General features: G+C 37.3%; 1 protein-coding gene across 1 annotated transcript; it reads left to right on the top strand.

Moving 5' to 3' along the window:
- Window positions 1-783: 783 nt before the first annotated feature.
- On the top strand, window positions 784-15,991 carry ADH1C (alcohol dehydrogenase 1C (class I), gamma polypeptide). The gene is made up of 9 exons (XM_029234682.1): window positions 784-881; window positions 3,993-4,094; window positions 4,717-4,855; window positions 6,803-6,890; window positions 6,988-7,207; window positions 9,146-9,406; window positions 12,267-12,402; window positions 13,364-13,502; window positions 15,721-15,991. Exons 1-9 carry the CDS (start codon window positions 864-866, stop codon window positions 15,743-15,745), a joined length of 1,128 nt encoding a protein of 375 aa, XP_029090515.1. The 5' UTR covers window positions 784-863; the 3' UTR covers window positions 15,746-15,991.

Genomic DNA, 15,991 nt, shown 5'->3' with positions numbered 1-15,991 from the left:
TGTGTCAGGCCCCCTAAGTGCTTTAAAAGGATCAACTCATTTGTCCATCAAACAACCTTTTCAGGTGGCACTACTATTCATCCTCATTTTACAGATAAGGAAACTAAGGCCAAGGACAGTTAAATAACAAGACCAAGTTCACACAGCTAGTAAGGATAGGGTCTGCTCAAATCCAAGGTCATGCTATAACCACTGCCTCATAATGCCTCCTGGCACGGGTAGAGGCCATCTCTTATCCATCATTGTTACCCCACGGTACCCAGCTGAGTGTCTGGAACAGGGAAGTTCCCAGCCAGTGCTAATTGGTATTGAGTGGAGCAGAAATGCCAGAAACAGTGAGCACCTTTGCTGTCACTGACTGGTGTCTGACTTCTCTGCTGTGAAGAGGAGGAGAGTGCTGAAGCAAACACATTCCTCAGGCTTGTAACTCTCTCCATCCTAAGGCATTTGTGCTGCTTTCTTACTCCTCCGCCTTGCTAACTGCATTATGTGCATTAGAAGTTGGAGCTTAGCTCACACAAAGGGAAAGCAGAACTCTGAACACCCTGTGTGGGATTGAGAGAAGAGAAATACGTAATCCAGGAAAAAGATATATCTAGGGAAATATTTAACCTGATGAAATCAAGATGTTACCTGAAATTAGCATATTGCAATCAAAGTCAGTGTTTCAGTGCACTGTTCTTCCTGATTTGACTTGGTCAAAAAGAAGCTGATGGGAGGGGCTTAAAGATCCCAGATCACATGTGTAGAATTGGGCATTATCCAAGCAAACAATAATCTGTGCAATATATCTGTTGTACATACTTAAGCAGGGAAGAGTCTGTAAGAATTCACGTCTCCTGGCCTGCAGAGAAAGCAGAAACATGAGTACAGCAGGAAAAGTAAGGCAATTTTTTTTTTACTTTTGGAATTATATTCTAATTAATATAATACACAAAGAGATACAGTATTTAATGAATAACTTAAAATTCATATATAAATTAGAAATAATATATACTGAAATACAACATAGAATATATGCTTCAATATACAAGGTATATTAAACTACAATTGAGATGGGCAATACCTAAATATCTTTAACAAAATGTATAGCATTATACCTATTACAGTCTGTATTTCATATATTAAATAAATGTGAAGTAGTACATCCAATCATGAGTAATTTTCAAGTCGAAAGTTAGAAATGAAGTGTTTTTATCAAGAAGTTATCTTTATGTTAAGATACCATAATATGAATGTTATTCTTTATAATCATAGTCTTCTTATGAATACAGGAAAGTTCAGTGTGACAAAACTTTTATTGATCTCAAAGCATTAGAACCATCAAGACAAAACAAACGAACATCAACATGCAAATTCTGATTTAAAAGGGTCCTATTGTGGCACAATTCAGGAAATTTCCATAGAAATCATATAGAACAGTTGTCCCCAACCCCTGGGCTGCTTAGAAACCTGGCCTCACAGCAGGAGGTGAAAGGCAGGCCAGCCAGTGAAGCTTCATCTGCTGGTCCCCATCGCTCGAATTACCTGCTAAACCATCCCCCTTCCCCCACCCCCCAGTCCGTGGAAAAATTATCTTCCGCGAAACCAGTCCCTGGTGCCAAAATGTTGGGGACCACTGCTAAAGAACGACATCTTCTTCATGTAAAAGTCAATGTGATTAAAAAAAAAAAAAAAAGTTAATACTGATACAGTTTGAGCCACTTATTAGCACTGGGAACAGAGATATTTGGTTCTAAGTCTTCCATAGATTCATGTTTATTTGTTCAATGTGCTTACAGGTGCAGAGAAATACATGTGGTTATTCAATACAATCAATTCATGTTGTTTAACTTCTTCATGGCAAAAGCCTGTGTAACTGTTTCCAGTAGGTTTGCTGTATTAGGAGTTGATTGCACAATATAATATCTTGCTATGATGACTCAACTGAAAGATTCTGAGGTTTCTACGCACACTGTGTGACACACAAAAGGCCTATATTAATGAGATTGGTTGGAAATCTTATGGGTAACCAATTGTCAGTTTTCTTATTCTAACTTTATTTTCATCCATTACTGATTAGCATTTACAGTGGCATATTACATTTCAAATGAAGAATAGTAAAGAAAAAGAAAAACTAAATTTTCCAAAACTCAGCTTGAAAGAGTTCAGAGATCAAAAGGGTAAACCAGGGCTTCCCTGGTGGCGCAGTGGTTGAGAGTCTGCCTGCCGATGCAGGGGACATGGGTTCGTGCCCCGGTCCGGGAAGATCCCACATGCCTCGGAGCGGCTGGGCCCCATGGCCGCTGAGCCTGCGCGTCTGGAGCCTGTGCTCCGCAACGGGAGAGGCCACAACAGTGAGAGGTCCGCGTACCGCAAAAAAAAAAAAAAGGGTAAACCAAATGTATTAATGATAATTATAAATTATAGGCAATCAATTCTCACTCCTCAGGTGCAACATCAATAACTTTTAGCTATGATAACACTTCATTTATGTTTACCCTTCCTGCATTGTATGTTCTTCAAATGCTAAATGGCAACAATAATAATACCTACTTTCATAAGGTGGTTGTGAGAATTTAATAAATTCATATTAAATTTTTTCATACTGGAAAGCATTGAAAATAGTGCCTGGTACATAGAAATAATTTAATAAATACCAGTTACTGCTATTATTGCTGTTATTGCTATCTAACCTCTAACCTTTTGTTAATCTTTTACTACCATCAAGTAGTGAAAAGATAAAATGATGTTAATTCTTTGGACACCCAGCTTTGTGATTCTGGGAAAAGTGTTTAGTCAATTACTAAATCAGTTGAGCCTCAATCTTTTCATCTGTAAAATAAGACTAATAATTCAATAATACTGCCCTGTGAAGTTTAAAAGTCAAACATGTATCAAGAACTCACCCAGCACAGCCACTTGTGCCTGCTACATCATTGGCACCCAATAATCAACACCTATCTACCGTTAGTGTATTATTTCCAAGTACTCTTATATTTATTGTGGAATTGACCATGACAAACACTTTGCAAAGTAGAAGGATTTGGCATACAAATAATGAAAATAAATTATCAGATAAATTTCAATTGAATTTTTATCATATTTGCAATATGTTAATTCTCTCTAGAAAAAACTGTCAACTATACAAGCTTTGCAAAAATGAACACAAGTCTTATACTACATTCCCAAGCACTAAAAATGTGTTCAACTTTTATTTGTAAGAACACCTGTAAGTAAGCTATGCTAGCTAGAAAGTCAAATACACAGTTGTCCCATTTTTAAACATATGCGTGTGTGTGTGTGTGTGTGTGTGTGTTGTGTGTGTGTAGAGTTTTAACCTCTACAATTTTGGGCTCAAGTGTAATCTGGAAGAAATCCCTATACATAAATTATATAACAAAACAGAGCTGCCAAAGCTAACTTTCAAATAAGTGATGCAAACAAATAGCACATAGAACAAGTGTAGAGAGAAAATCAAAGGAACAGGCAAATAGAGAGAGAGAAACCCTAGGCAGGGAGGCAAGTCCATAACTGGAATCATAAAGTCAGATCATTTTGGCTTAAGTGGAGAACTGAGCAAGGGAGAAATCAGTATCATGTGAACAGACACTGAATCTGTCAGCAAAGTGATAGTGATTTAGAACTTCACGTACGAGCCAATAGTTTTGGGTAAACAACCAATTTCAGGACTGCATTAGGAAATAGAAGCAATAAACAATCCTTAGAGAAAAAAAAAACCCATGGTGTTCTTTCTTCATAAAAGAATATATTCCATTTTATCTCAGTGTCTCACTATAGTTAATTCTGTTTCTCTTTGCTTGTGGTATTGCTTTACACATTTTTATAAAGAGGTACTATTATTCTTTTTGCAAATCAAAGGTTTTCATTTCTGTGGAACAATGTTACTTTCTAGACATGGGGCTAGATGTTGCACGTAAAAAGGTAAAAGACACAATCCCTGACTTCAAGGGTGGGGAAAAACTGGCATCATCTTTCTGTTCAATTTTCAGGTAATAAAATGCAAAGCAGCTGTGCTATGGGAGCTCAAAAAGCCATTTTCCATTGAGGAGGTGGAGGTTGCGCCCCCTAAGGCCTATGAAGTTCGTATTAAGGTAAAACTTTCTTCCATTTCTATTTAATCTTAGGTTTAAAAATTTCAGAGAGTAACAATGAAAATAACCAAAATCCATTAAGAGGCACTTTTCATATGGTTATCCAGACTGTGGAATTACATTCGTTGCCAAGGAAAGTTGTAAGTATAAATTGTTAAATTTTTAAAAAAGAGACCAAAGAGTATATACAGTATAAACCTAGTAAAATAAAAAAGAATTTATGTGTTAATACAGAAAAATAAGTGCAAAGGAATATATATCCAGATTTTAAATCAATTAGCATTAGATGGTAGCATTTAAGTAATTATTTTCTTGGTGCTAATCTGCATTTCCTACTTGTATACAAAAGATTGCCTCCTTGTATATTATATGACTTAACTATTTCAGAAACAATATTTCACAGATTATTCCAAATTGTTTAATGCATGAAAGGAAAGTAGAGGAGGGTTTTAGGCTAAATAATCTTGGGTATAAATTGAATCTGTATTTGGGAAGAGTAGGAATTATCAGTAAAACCCGTGAAAACTCTTTAGCGCAAATTCAGGAAACTGGGTATGTTAAGTCCATCTGAGTGAGGGTCATAATCTTTTCTGAATCTAATCATCCTCCCTTTACCCTGTAGATAGTGGCCACAGGAGTCTGTCGCTCAGATGACCATGCGATTAATGGATCTTTGGTCACACCTCTTCCTGCGATCATAGGCCATGAGGCAGCCGGCATTGTGGAGAGCATTGGAGAAGGGGTGACTACAGTAAAACCAGGTACAGAATTCACAGCTGGGGAATGTGCTTTGGTTGAGGACCCCAAGATGATCCAGCCTGGATGATGACACTGAAGTAATAAGAGATGAAAGAACTTGCTCAAGGCTGAGCTAGGACTTGACTGGAGGTCTCTTCCTTTCCTCCCTCCCTGCCTGTCTCAGGCATGTATGCATCCATGCACTCCTGTATTCTCTCCTTCAGCAAGTATTTCTTGAGGACCTGCTAGATGTCAGCCACCATGTTAGATCCAGGGAATACATGAGGATCAAAAAAGACCCAGTGCCTGCCAGGGTGGAGTTCATAATGAATTAATTCCCATTTTAGTGTTGCTAAGCATTGTCTTCTATCAGGTCCAAATTAAACTACAAATGAGACAAGGGGAAAAACACGTCTGTGTCCTGAGCCTCTAGATCAGTGTATGGAACCTGTTCTGTACTGACTTCACACAATGGGGATTGTGAGGCCATGACTGAATCAACATTATCTCTTCTCAGGTGGGAAGTGGAGCCCATTCACTGATTTCCCCTTCCAATATGGCCTTCTTTACTGAACACGGAATGAACGAAACAGACTAGTTGGCAGGAAATGAAAGAGAACTAGCAGAAGGCATCCTGCCATAAACAATATCTGTTTTATTACCTTTAACCATGATTAAATGTGACTGGTTACCAAGTACTATTTTTCTTTAATATTTATTGTATCCTAATATTATTGTGTATTAATACAGATAAATATTTTTAGGGGTAAACTGTGAATAAACAGAAAATTTCCATGCTATCATCTCATATAAAGTTTATCTATTAAATGTTATCTTTCTGAGTCTTTTGGATAAGTAGTATAGATGATTAAAAATAAATATTTTTAATTCTAAAAAATCACTTTAGCCAGTAGATTTGACCTCCCTGCTTACCAAATACTTAATTGACCTGTGAACAGAAAATAATAAAATCAGTTGTCTGGTTTGAGTTTCAGCTCTCAGTATTTCCTTTAGTTAGAAATCTATTAATAATAAATGACACCCCTACTTTTTTTTTTTTTTTTGTGGTACGCGGGCCTCTCACTGTTGTGGCCTTTCCCATTGCCGAGCACAGGCTCCGGACGCGCAGGCTCAGCGGCCATGGCTCACGGGCCCAGCCGCTCCGCGGCATGTGGGATCTTCCCGGACCGGGGCACGAACCCGTGTCCCCTGCATCGGCAGGCGGACTCTCAACCACTGCGCCACCAGGGAAGCCCAACACCCCTACTTTTCACCCCTGCTCCCTCCACCATAGCAGTAAAAATGAACTATTCACAAATTACCAGCTACAAACATTGGAAAGTCAGTTCTTATCCTAAAAGAGTCTAACTTATTATTGAGGGTTGAGGTTTTCAAAAGCATTTCTTAAATTCTTATGTGTCCTATTTTTGTTTGTTTTCCTTAAAAAAGAATTTTTTTAAAGGACTCATTTCATAGTAGAGATAAGCATAATCACTTTGAAAAGCCAAGAAATAGTTGTTGAGATTCTCATTGTTATTGTATCCCAAACTATTATAAAATACTGGATCATCTAGTGGAACTATGGCAGGCTGCTCACAACTTAAATTTATATTTACACTTACAGTGAGAATATTTGTTTTAATTATTAAGGATTAAATGAGATGGTACATATAAAATCCCCAAGAGAAAGGGCACACAATAAAAGATAACTATCAACACAGTGGAACCACTTCTAAAAATCCATGTTGTTTTCCACATTTGCATTTTCTTTGGGCATCTTCAGGCATATATAAACCCAAACTGGTAACGATGCTGGCAGGCAATGACCAAGACATAGTGCTGACTGGACCCTATTGTTGGAGACTTTTCAAAGTCAAGTGCCTCTAATACATATGTGTAAGTTCTAAGCTCTAGCTCTATTAATTCCTGGGTAGAAATTTAAGAAGAATTTGTTTTACCCCCTTCCCCAGGTGATAAAGTCATCCCACTCTTTGTTCCCCAGTGTGGAAAGTGCAGTGTTTGTAAACACCCGGAAGGCAATTTCTGCCTGAAAAACAAGTAAGTTTCTGATACTCTCCTTAAGCAGCCAAGGAATCTGCACGTCAGTTATACTCCTGTCTCATACCCTCATGTGCCTGTGTGTTGCACTGACCAGTGTGACCAAGCCTCGGGGGACCCTAATGGATGGTACCAGCAGGTTCACCTGCAGAGGGAAGCCCATCTACCATTTCATCGGCACCAGCACCTTCACCCAGTACACAGTGGTGGATGAGATTTCGGTGGCCAAGATTGATGCAGACTCACCGCTGGAGAAAGTCTGTCTCATTGGCTGTGGATTTTCTACTGGTTATGGGTCTGCGGTCAAAGTTGCCAAGGTAGGAATTACAATGGGTGATAAAACCAGCTACACTCAGACTCTCAGGAGCTAAAAGGAGAGCAGCTTCTCAAAGGAATCAGAGATCATGCTACACAAATTTACTGGTAGCTTCTCCCCCCACCACCGTAATAACATTGACATGCTCCATAGAATTGAGTCTGTTGATTGTAAGTAGAAAATGCCCTCAGAAGGAATTGAGAGCGCATCCTAGAAAATTTATCTGTTAATCACAAACGAAAAGCTGTTGATAATTAACTAAGAGAAAGTAAAGATATTTTCAATACTTATTCTTCTACATGTGTTTTTCTATGGGATTACTAAATTTTAGAGGTGGGAGCTCGTTTTGTCATTCATTTTGTAGTTAGCACCAACATGAGCCATACACAGCAGTTTCCACTAAGTTCAGAGTCAGGAAAAGTAAATGAAATGAAGGCGTTGCCTTTGAGGAGTATCTAGTCCATGGATCTTCTACTCCCAGAATTATGATCAACAGTAGATTTCAAAGCCTTACCTGATATCCTGATATACTTCCAAACTGAGGGTCGCCAACATACCCACTCTATGGATCTCTATGAGGAAAGCAATGAAGCTTCAATGATGCATGAAGCATTTATTCCACAGCTATACCTCCACCCCTGCCACAAATACACACACACACACACACACACACACACACACACACACTTCAGAAGTGGTAGATTTTAAGGAGAAATTCTTTAAAGGCTCCTCTTCCCAAAAGGCTGGAAATCTAGTAGTATCCTTTCATTTTATGAAACTCAGGTCCAGAGACATAGAGCTATTTGCCCAAAATCTCACAACTGGTTAATATGACAGCTGTGACTAGCCTCTTTCTCAAAACTCCTACTGAATCATAAACCATAATACATAATTACCAGCACTTTTAAATCACAATCACAAGCCTCATGTTTTTCTAAGGTAAAAAAGTGGTGTTGTGCCCCACAGAACGTTTACTTGGGACAGGAGGAACATTTCACCCACACTGAAGGCTAGCTATAGCTGATTAGGTTTATTAAACAGTTCCTTAGGCAAGTTAAACAATTGAGAGCACGTGTTTTCCAAATTTCTGTGAGCCTAGCACTAAGTCCCTTGTGCAATTGCCTCATCTGAGCAGGTAGTCCAACTGAACCTACACACAGAAGCCAAGAAGCACTTGTGATGATGAATTTCATCCATTATTAAAGTACAGACTAGCTTTTCATTGCATTATTCTTCATTAGTGTATTTTAAAAAGCAGATATAAAGACCCACTCAGAGCACACTGGTCCCAAGCAGTATTATCTTAAAATTACCTGTTAAATTACCCCTGTTGTTAAGTTTGCTTTAAGCCGAGGATAACTCTTCTATGCTTCACCGATAATTTCTGCTCTCATTATACTGATCATGACTACTGAAAGTTAATGAAACAAGGAGTTAATTATTGAGGGTTCAACTAGATTATTTTTTTTCAGTCTCCTCTCTTCTACTTATTATTTAATTTCCCCAAAATTGTGTTTGTGTATGTGTGATGGACTGAAGCTGGCTATCAGTAGATTCTCTTTAAGAGGGGGTCACTAGCATTTAGAGCTCAAAGATCATCCAGTCCACTGGCTCCCAGCTTGGGTTTCCCATTGGAGTCACCTGGAGACTTGGTCTTACCTGCAGAGAGTCTGATTTAATTGCTTATGGGCTGTGACCTGGGTGTTGAGATTTTTTTTGAAAGCTCCCCAGGTGAGTCTTATGTCTAGCAAAATTTGAGAACCACTGATCTAATTCAACTCCTTCATTTTAAACATGAAGCAGCTGAAGCCAAAAGAAGTTTTGAAAACAGATGGACATAGTTTGAGTCGCTCCTGACAAGGGAAAAGCATGGCACTTTATACAATTTAGGCTCTTTCTAACAGTCATTAATCTGTATTTGCATTTTCTGAAAACACAGGTCACCCAGGGCTCCACCTGTGCCGTGTTTGGCCTTGGAGGAGTTGGTCTGTCTGTTATCATGGGCTGTAAGGCAGCTGGAGCAGCCAGGATCATCGCAGTGGACATCAACAAAGACAAATTTGTAAAGGCCAAAGAGGTGGGTGCCACTGAGTGCATCAACCCTCGGGACTATGAGAAACCCATCGAGGAGGTGCTGAAGGAAATGAGTGGTGGAGGTGTGGATTTTTCATTTGAAGTCATCGGTCGTTTTGACACCATGGTATGTACCCTGAAATGCCTTGAGACATCAGCTTCTGCATTCTAGAGTCTACTTTTACGCAGCAGAATATAAACATTATATATAAAGAATATTTTTTAAACTATGGCAACCTTCCATCTCCTATTTGTTACCTGGATTGCTTAATTATTATTATGAGGAATCTCATTCCATCAGTTACGTATAACTGTCACAAGTATTATTTCCTTTTTAGAGACAGAAGAGGGTTTTTTTATTGAGCCATCATAAATTTATTTTAATTTTTAGTTAAAAAAAATTCAACCTCAAGTCAACATAAAGAATATAAATTCTGGTTTCAAGTTGGCAAGTTTGATTTTTCCCCCACATTCTTAACAAAAAATGGTTTGACAATTTTTATAGGTTTCAATGGATATCATATTTTGGCCAAAAGAAAAAATGAGCAACTTTAGGCTCCGTATCATTTTATTAACAGAAAATATGCCCTGTTTTACCACAGCACGCAGCACAGTGCCTGGTACATAATATGCATCCAAATCTGTGTGTTGAACTGAATACTTTAAAAAGTCAACAGGTTTTTCCACCAAAAAAATTTAAGTGATATGTATCTCATAGTGTTGTTTCTGGATTAAGTGAGATAAACATGTAAAATACTTAGCACGTGCCACCTGTCAGTAGCAAGCTCTTATTAATAAATGTCAGCTGGGGTCATCAACGTACAGTACTGTTTGCAATCTTGCAGCACTTACATCATCTTTAAAATATACATATTACTTTCAAATAATTACAATTATCAATTGCAACAGAGAACACATCCCTAGCTACATTTCACCTAACCAGAATTCTCTAGAATCCTAATGAAAACACCCCCAGACACCAACAAAAAAAAGCCCCCTTTTAAGGTTCTCCAGTAAGTCCCAGCAGTGTTGGTAGTAAGAAGCAGCACCTAAAGAGTAAAGCTCTTTGCAGCCTTGACCTGGGACAATATGCCATAGATGACTGAAGTTCCAGTACAATCCAACTTTTTCCAAGGCTCTAGCCTTTCTCCTTATGCCATTTTTCTATGGTTTCCCCTCCATTTTCTCTTGTGGAATTGGACTGTTTTAAATGTCTGATAGCCACATGTTCTAAAGTTCTCTGGTCTTCCAAATGTCATACTCCAAAATCAAAGGACTGATTATCATATATTTCGGGGGGGATCCTAAACAACTTTCTTACTGCAAACCTGCTTAAAAACCTGACTGGAGGGGAAAGGCTTTCTTTTCAAGTTCCAGAGTAACAGGTGTAGTTTAAAGTAAAGTCACACAGGAGTTAAAAGCACATTTAAAACATGCCCATTTTAGGTCAACAACTATATGGAAAGGTGCTCAACATCATTAATCACCAGGGAAATGCAAATCAGAACCACAAAGAGATATTACCTCATACCTATTAAGAGTGGCTATTATCAAAAGACAAGCAATAACAAGTGTTGGAGATTGTGTGGAGAAAAGGGAATTTTGTGCACTGTTGGTGGGAATGTAAAATTGGTACAGCCATTATGAAAAGCAGTATAAAGCTTCCTCCAAAAATTTAAGATAGAACTACCATATGATCCAGCAATCCCACTTCTGGGTATATATCCAAAGAATATAGAAATCACTGTCTGCACCCCCATGTTCATTGCAGCATTATTCATAATAGCCAAGATATGGAAACAACCTAAATGTCCATTGATGAATGAACGGATAAAGAAATTGTGATGTATATATAACATATATATTCATATATATTATATTCAATAATATATTCAATAATATAATTCATATGAATGAGTATTATTCAGCCATAAAAAAGAAGTCCTGCCATTTTGCAACAACATGGAATAACCCGCAGGACATTATGCAAAGTGAAATAAGGCGGACACAGAAAGACACATATTATATGACCTCTTATATGTGGAAACTAAAAAAATCAAATTCTTAGAACCACTGAGCAGAACAGTGGTTGCCAGGGTCTGGAGGAGCGGGAGAGGAATAATGGGTAGAGGTCAAAGAGTACGAACGTTTAGTTATGAGTACGTTCTGGAGACTTCCATGTACAGCATGGTTATTATAGTTAATACTACTGTACTGTATACTTCAAATTTGCTAAGAGCGTAGATCTCAGATGTTCTCACTACAAAAAAAGGTAGTAGCTATGTGAGGTGATGAATGTGAATTAACTTGATTGTGGTAATCATTTCACATGGTATATTAAATAACCACATTGTTCACCCTAAAAAATCACATTGTACAACCTAAAAATAAACAATTTTTATTTGTCAATCATACTTCAACAAAACTGTAAGAAAATAAAGTACATAAATTAGGAAAAAAGTGTCCACTAGAAATGGGCGGTAGAAATGGGGATCCATTAAAAAGGGAGACTGTGAAGTGGGAAAGAGAGAAATGTTGATGATGTAATTGACCTTGTATCTGGTTCACCATCAAAATACCTGGTTCAAAGTACTGAGTTCAAAATATCTTAATAAGTAAATGAAGAATGAGTTAACTAACTCAGATTGCCCAGGGGTCATGTGATGATAAACATTACCTTTATTTGAGGAATCAGATTATATATATGTAATGATATTTGCTTCTTTATTATTTTCTAAAGAAGACTTAAGTACATACAAACATACAAATTCATTCATCTATTGTCTCATTCAACAATATTTTCTGGGCATTTTCTAAAGCCACACCTAGTGGCTTTAGGAAATAATGGGGAGTGAAGAAAAAGGCATAATCTCTTCCCGCCACACACACACAATTTAGCTAGATCCATATTACACGATACCGTGTATCATAAGTTGGGACTACCAGAAAATCCACTTTAATGATGCTACATATTAATTTTATTCCAGATGGCTGCCTTGTTGTGCTGTCAAGAAGCATATGGAGTAAGCGTCATTGTAGGAATACCTCCTAGTGCCCAAAATCTCCCTATGAACCCCATGTTGCTGTTGACTGGACGTACCTGGAAAGGAGCTATTTTTGGTGGTACGTAGTTAGGCTTGAGGGCCAAATTCTTACTAACGTCAGGATTTCTTCCTTTTTACAAGTGACAAGGCCAGGTTTTAAAATGCAGTGTAGGGACTTCCCTGGTGGTGCAGTGGTTAATAATCCACCTGCCAATGCAGGCGACATGGGTTTGATCCCTGGTCCAGGAAGATCCCACATGCCACGGAGCAACTAAGCCCGTGCCCCACAACTACTGAGCCTGTGCTCTAGAGCCTGTGAGCCACAACTGAGCCCGCATGCCACAACTACTGAAGCCTGCGCGCCTAGAGCCTGTGCTCTGCAACAAGAGAAGCCACCACAATGAGAAGCCCACACACCGCAACGAAGAGTAGCCCCCACTCACCCCAACTAGAGAAAGCCTGCGCGCAGCAACAAAGACCCAACACAGCCAAAATTAATTAATTAATTAAAATAAAACGCAATGTAGTTTAAAAATAAACTAAAATTCCTTTGTATCTATAGGCTCCAAATCAACTAGATGTGGAACTAATGCACACAGAAAGTCCCAAGATAGACTTTAACGGAGTCCCCATAAACTAACAAGGATCTTTCAGCATCATCTCTTTTGATACTTGTGACTGCACAATGCACTGAAATACCTAGGAGGATCCAGGAAATCCATAGCGATAATTTATGTCTGCACTCACTGCCCAAATTTAGACAATTGTTAAATTTTCTTCTTCACTTTGAGAATAACCATCTGTACTATAATTTCTCTATGAGAGAACTAATAACCAAGGACCCTAGTTTGTTTGGGGAGATTGTATTAAAAAGTCAAACCACTGCAAAAGGATATTGAAACACACCATCTCTTCTTAACCTCAGTAATAGTAGTCTGTGGACACTTTATAAACTTTCATTTAAATTCTATGTGGAAAGTCTCCTCTCCAATTCTCCTCATATCTGGCTGAATCTAACATTGATGTCACTTCCTTTTCAGGCTTTAAAAGTAAAGATTCTGTCCCCAAACTTGTGGCTGATTTTATGGCTAAGAAGTTTCCACTGGATCCATTAATAACCCATGTTTTACCCCTTGAAAAAATAAATGAAGGATTTGACCTGCTTCGCTCAGGAAAGAGGTAGACTTTAAGTTTCTTTTTATGGTGCGGTTTGACTAACAGAGAAAAAAAGGTAGAAGGATGAGAGAAAGCAAGGGTGCAGTACCTTGGTTTTCCATTCCCAGTTCAATTTTGCATGTAGGACACTTAAGATCATGTGAGAAGCTAAATGCTTTGCACGGCCTGTTTTGTTGAAGTCAAATTATGTTGGTCACAGTAAATCTGAATGATCAGAGCCCTCTGCCTTCTTTACAAGAGAACTCTCACCTTTGCAAGGAAAAAGAATGAGACACACAGTCATATTATAACATGGAGTTACTGCAGCCCCTGCCTAACCACCTAAAACGGTTGACTATTAATAGCTATAAATTTAAATTATATTCAAGACATGCCAAAAACTCATTATGGGAGCTGGTGGAGCTATATAGGCATTATTTTCTATACAGATATTACTTTCTTCATTAAAATGCTATTATTGTTATTCTTTTTTTCCATTTACAAAGAATTTTTCACAAATAAAAATTATTGCAAAGAGGAAGGGCACATAATCTATTTTAAATCTTTAAATCTTACATGTTCTTCAAAGCTTAGGAAAACAAGCCAGTTCCATTTTCTACCTCTAACGTTTAACTTTTACAACCACCTAAAAAGAAGAATTTTATCATTTGCCTTTATATATGGGGCACAATTAATAATAGGCAGTTTTACCTAACTCTCCCCTTCTTGTTCCATAGTCCCTGCGTTTTCTGCACCTTCACACTTCTTCTCATGAGGTTTTCAATTTTAAACAACATTTCTTTAGCACCCATACACATAACACATACTAGGCACTTAGTCTGATAAATATTATTGAGGAAGGAAAGAAACTAGCATCCAAACAGTACCAGATTACATCCTTTCTAGAAAGCAGTTTGGTCATTTGTATCAGAAACCTTAAAAAAACAAAACAAAAAAATAAAACTTAGATCCTATGTCCCAGCAATGCCATTTCTGAGAATATATTCTACAGAAATTATGAGATATGCAAACATACATATGTTAATATCAAAAACTGGAAACATCCCAAAGGTTAACATTAAGGGGATAGTTAAATAAATTCCAAACATGTACTAGAAATCAATGAAGCCATTTAAAAAGAAATGATTTCATTAAATTGGGAAATTCTCCTGATGTAATTTTAGGCTATAGAGTAGAGAAAACAAATTTATATATACAATATGGTTCCAAGTTTTCAATAAGAGCAATAAAAACTTGCATATGTTTAGAAAAAGTTGATCAAAATTCAAGAAAATATTAACACTGATTATTTCTGGGTTGTGGGATTACAGGTTATCTTTACTTTCTTCTTTATACTGTCCTTTACTTTCTAAATTATCTACATACATTTTTCATATATATTATATATATACACACACACATATATATATATATATATTTTAAATACAAAGACCACCTTTTTCTAAAGTACCCATCAGAAGATGGTTTTTGGAAAGGACATTAGTTCCAGTAAAATGTAACATTTCTGATCTTTCCAAGAATAAAGTCTCACCCAGTACAAATCAATTCTTTTTTTTCTACTTCTAAGTCTCCTTAAACATTTCTTTATCAAAGCTCTATTAAACTTTCAACATGGTCTTAACTTTATTACACTATCAGCACCTTTAGGCACATTACCTATCATCTTGTAATTTGTGCAACTTTGTATTTGGATTTAAATCCCAGGATCCCACACTAGATGTGTGATCTAAAGAAAGTTGCAAGTCTCTCCAAGTCTCAGTATCTACAATCTCTAAAATGGAAATAATATTAGAAACTGCCTCCTAGCATTGTTGTTTAAGTAGAAGTTTAAATGATAAAATACATGAAAAACATCTACATAGTATGTGACAAACAGCATGAACTTATTACATATCATTACACATTGTTATTTTGTATTCCTTATTATACAAGGCATGTGGGATCTCAAAAATTATATTTTGAAAATCTAATACATAATGAAGCCTAAATGGCAGTCATATTCAGGACATAATAGAGCTTCAGGTTGGAGAAAACACAACAGGAAAAGATGAGATGATGTTTTACTTGACTTGACTTGAGTGCATTACGGATGGGAATGAAATAGCAGGAAACAAAGATAGCTTTTCAAAGAGACAAATCAAGTGCTCCTTGTTCTCTCACATGGAAGAGCGTATATTATCTAAACATTAAAACAATCAGTATCTTTTATTTTCTGTTTCAGTGTCCGTACCGTCCTGACATTTTGAGACTATACACATGGCTTCACTTGTAGCAGTCTTCCGGCTCCTCCATCATCTGAAACATCTGCCAAACATCATCAATAATTCTATTCTTCAGAGATACTACCAATAAATTACACATGGGGGCTTTCCAAAAGAAATAAAATTAATGTGAAATCATTTTTTAAGCAAATGCTTAAAATTCAAGTAAGAGCCAGATGAACCATCATATGGGTAATTGAGTCCAATAAACCCTCCTTCTTAATCATTCTA

This window comes from Monodon monoceros, unplaced genomic scaffold, assembly GCF_005190385.1.
Source record: "Monodon monoceros isolate NGI ecotype Baffin Bay Population unplaced genomic scaffold, NGI_Narwhal_1 Super_Scaffold_20, whole genome shotgun sequence".
Classification (NCBI taxonomy): domain Eukaryota; kingdom Metazoa; phylum Chordata; class Mammalia; order Artiodactyla; family Monodontidae; genus Monodon; species Monodon monoceros.
Note: the sequence above shows the minus strand (reverse complement) of the source record. Positions and strands in the feature narration are given on the sequence as shown.

Excerpts from the sequence above, each read along its gene's own strand:
- ADH1C (XM_029234682.1), top strand. Across the intron at positions 6,891-6,987 it reads AATTTCTGCCTGAAAAACAA|TGTGACCAAGCCTCGGGGGA; the intron begins GTAAGTTTCTGA and ends TGCACTGACCAG. Across the intron at positions 9,407-12,266 it reads TCGGTCGTTTTGACACCATG|ATGGCTGCCTTGTTGTGCTG; the intron begins GTATGTACCCTG and ends ATTTTATTCCAG.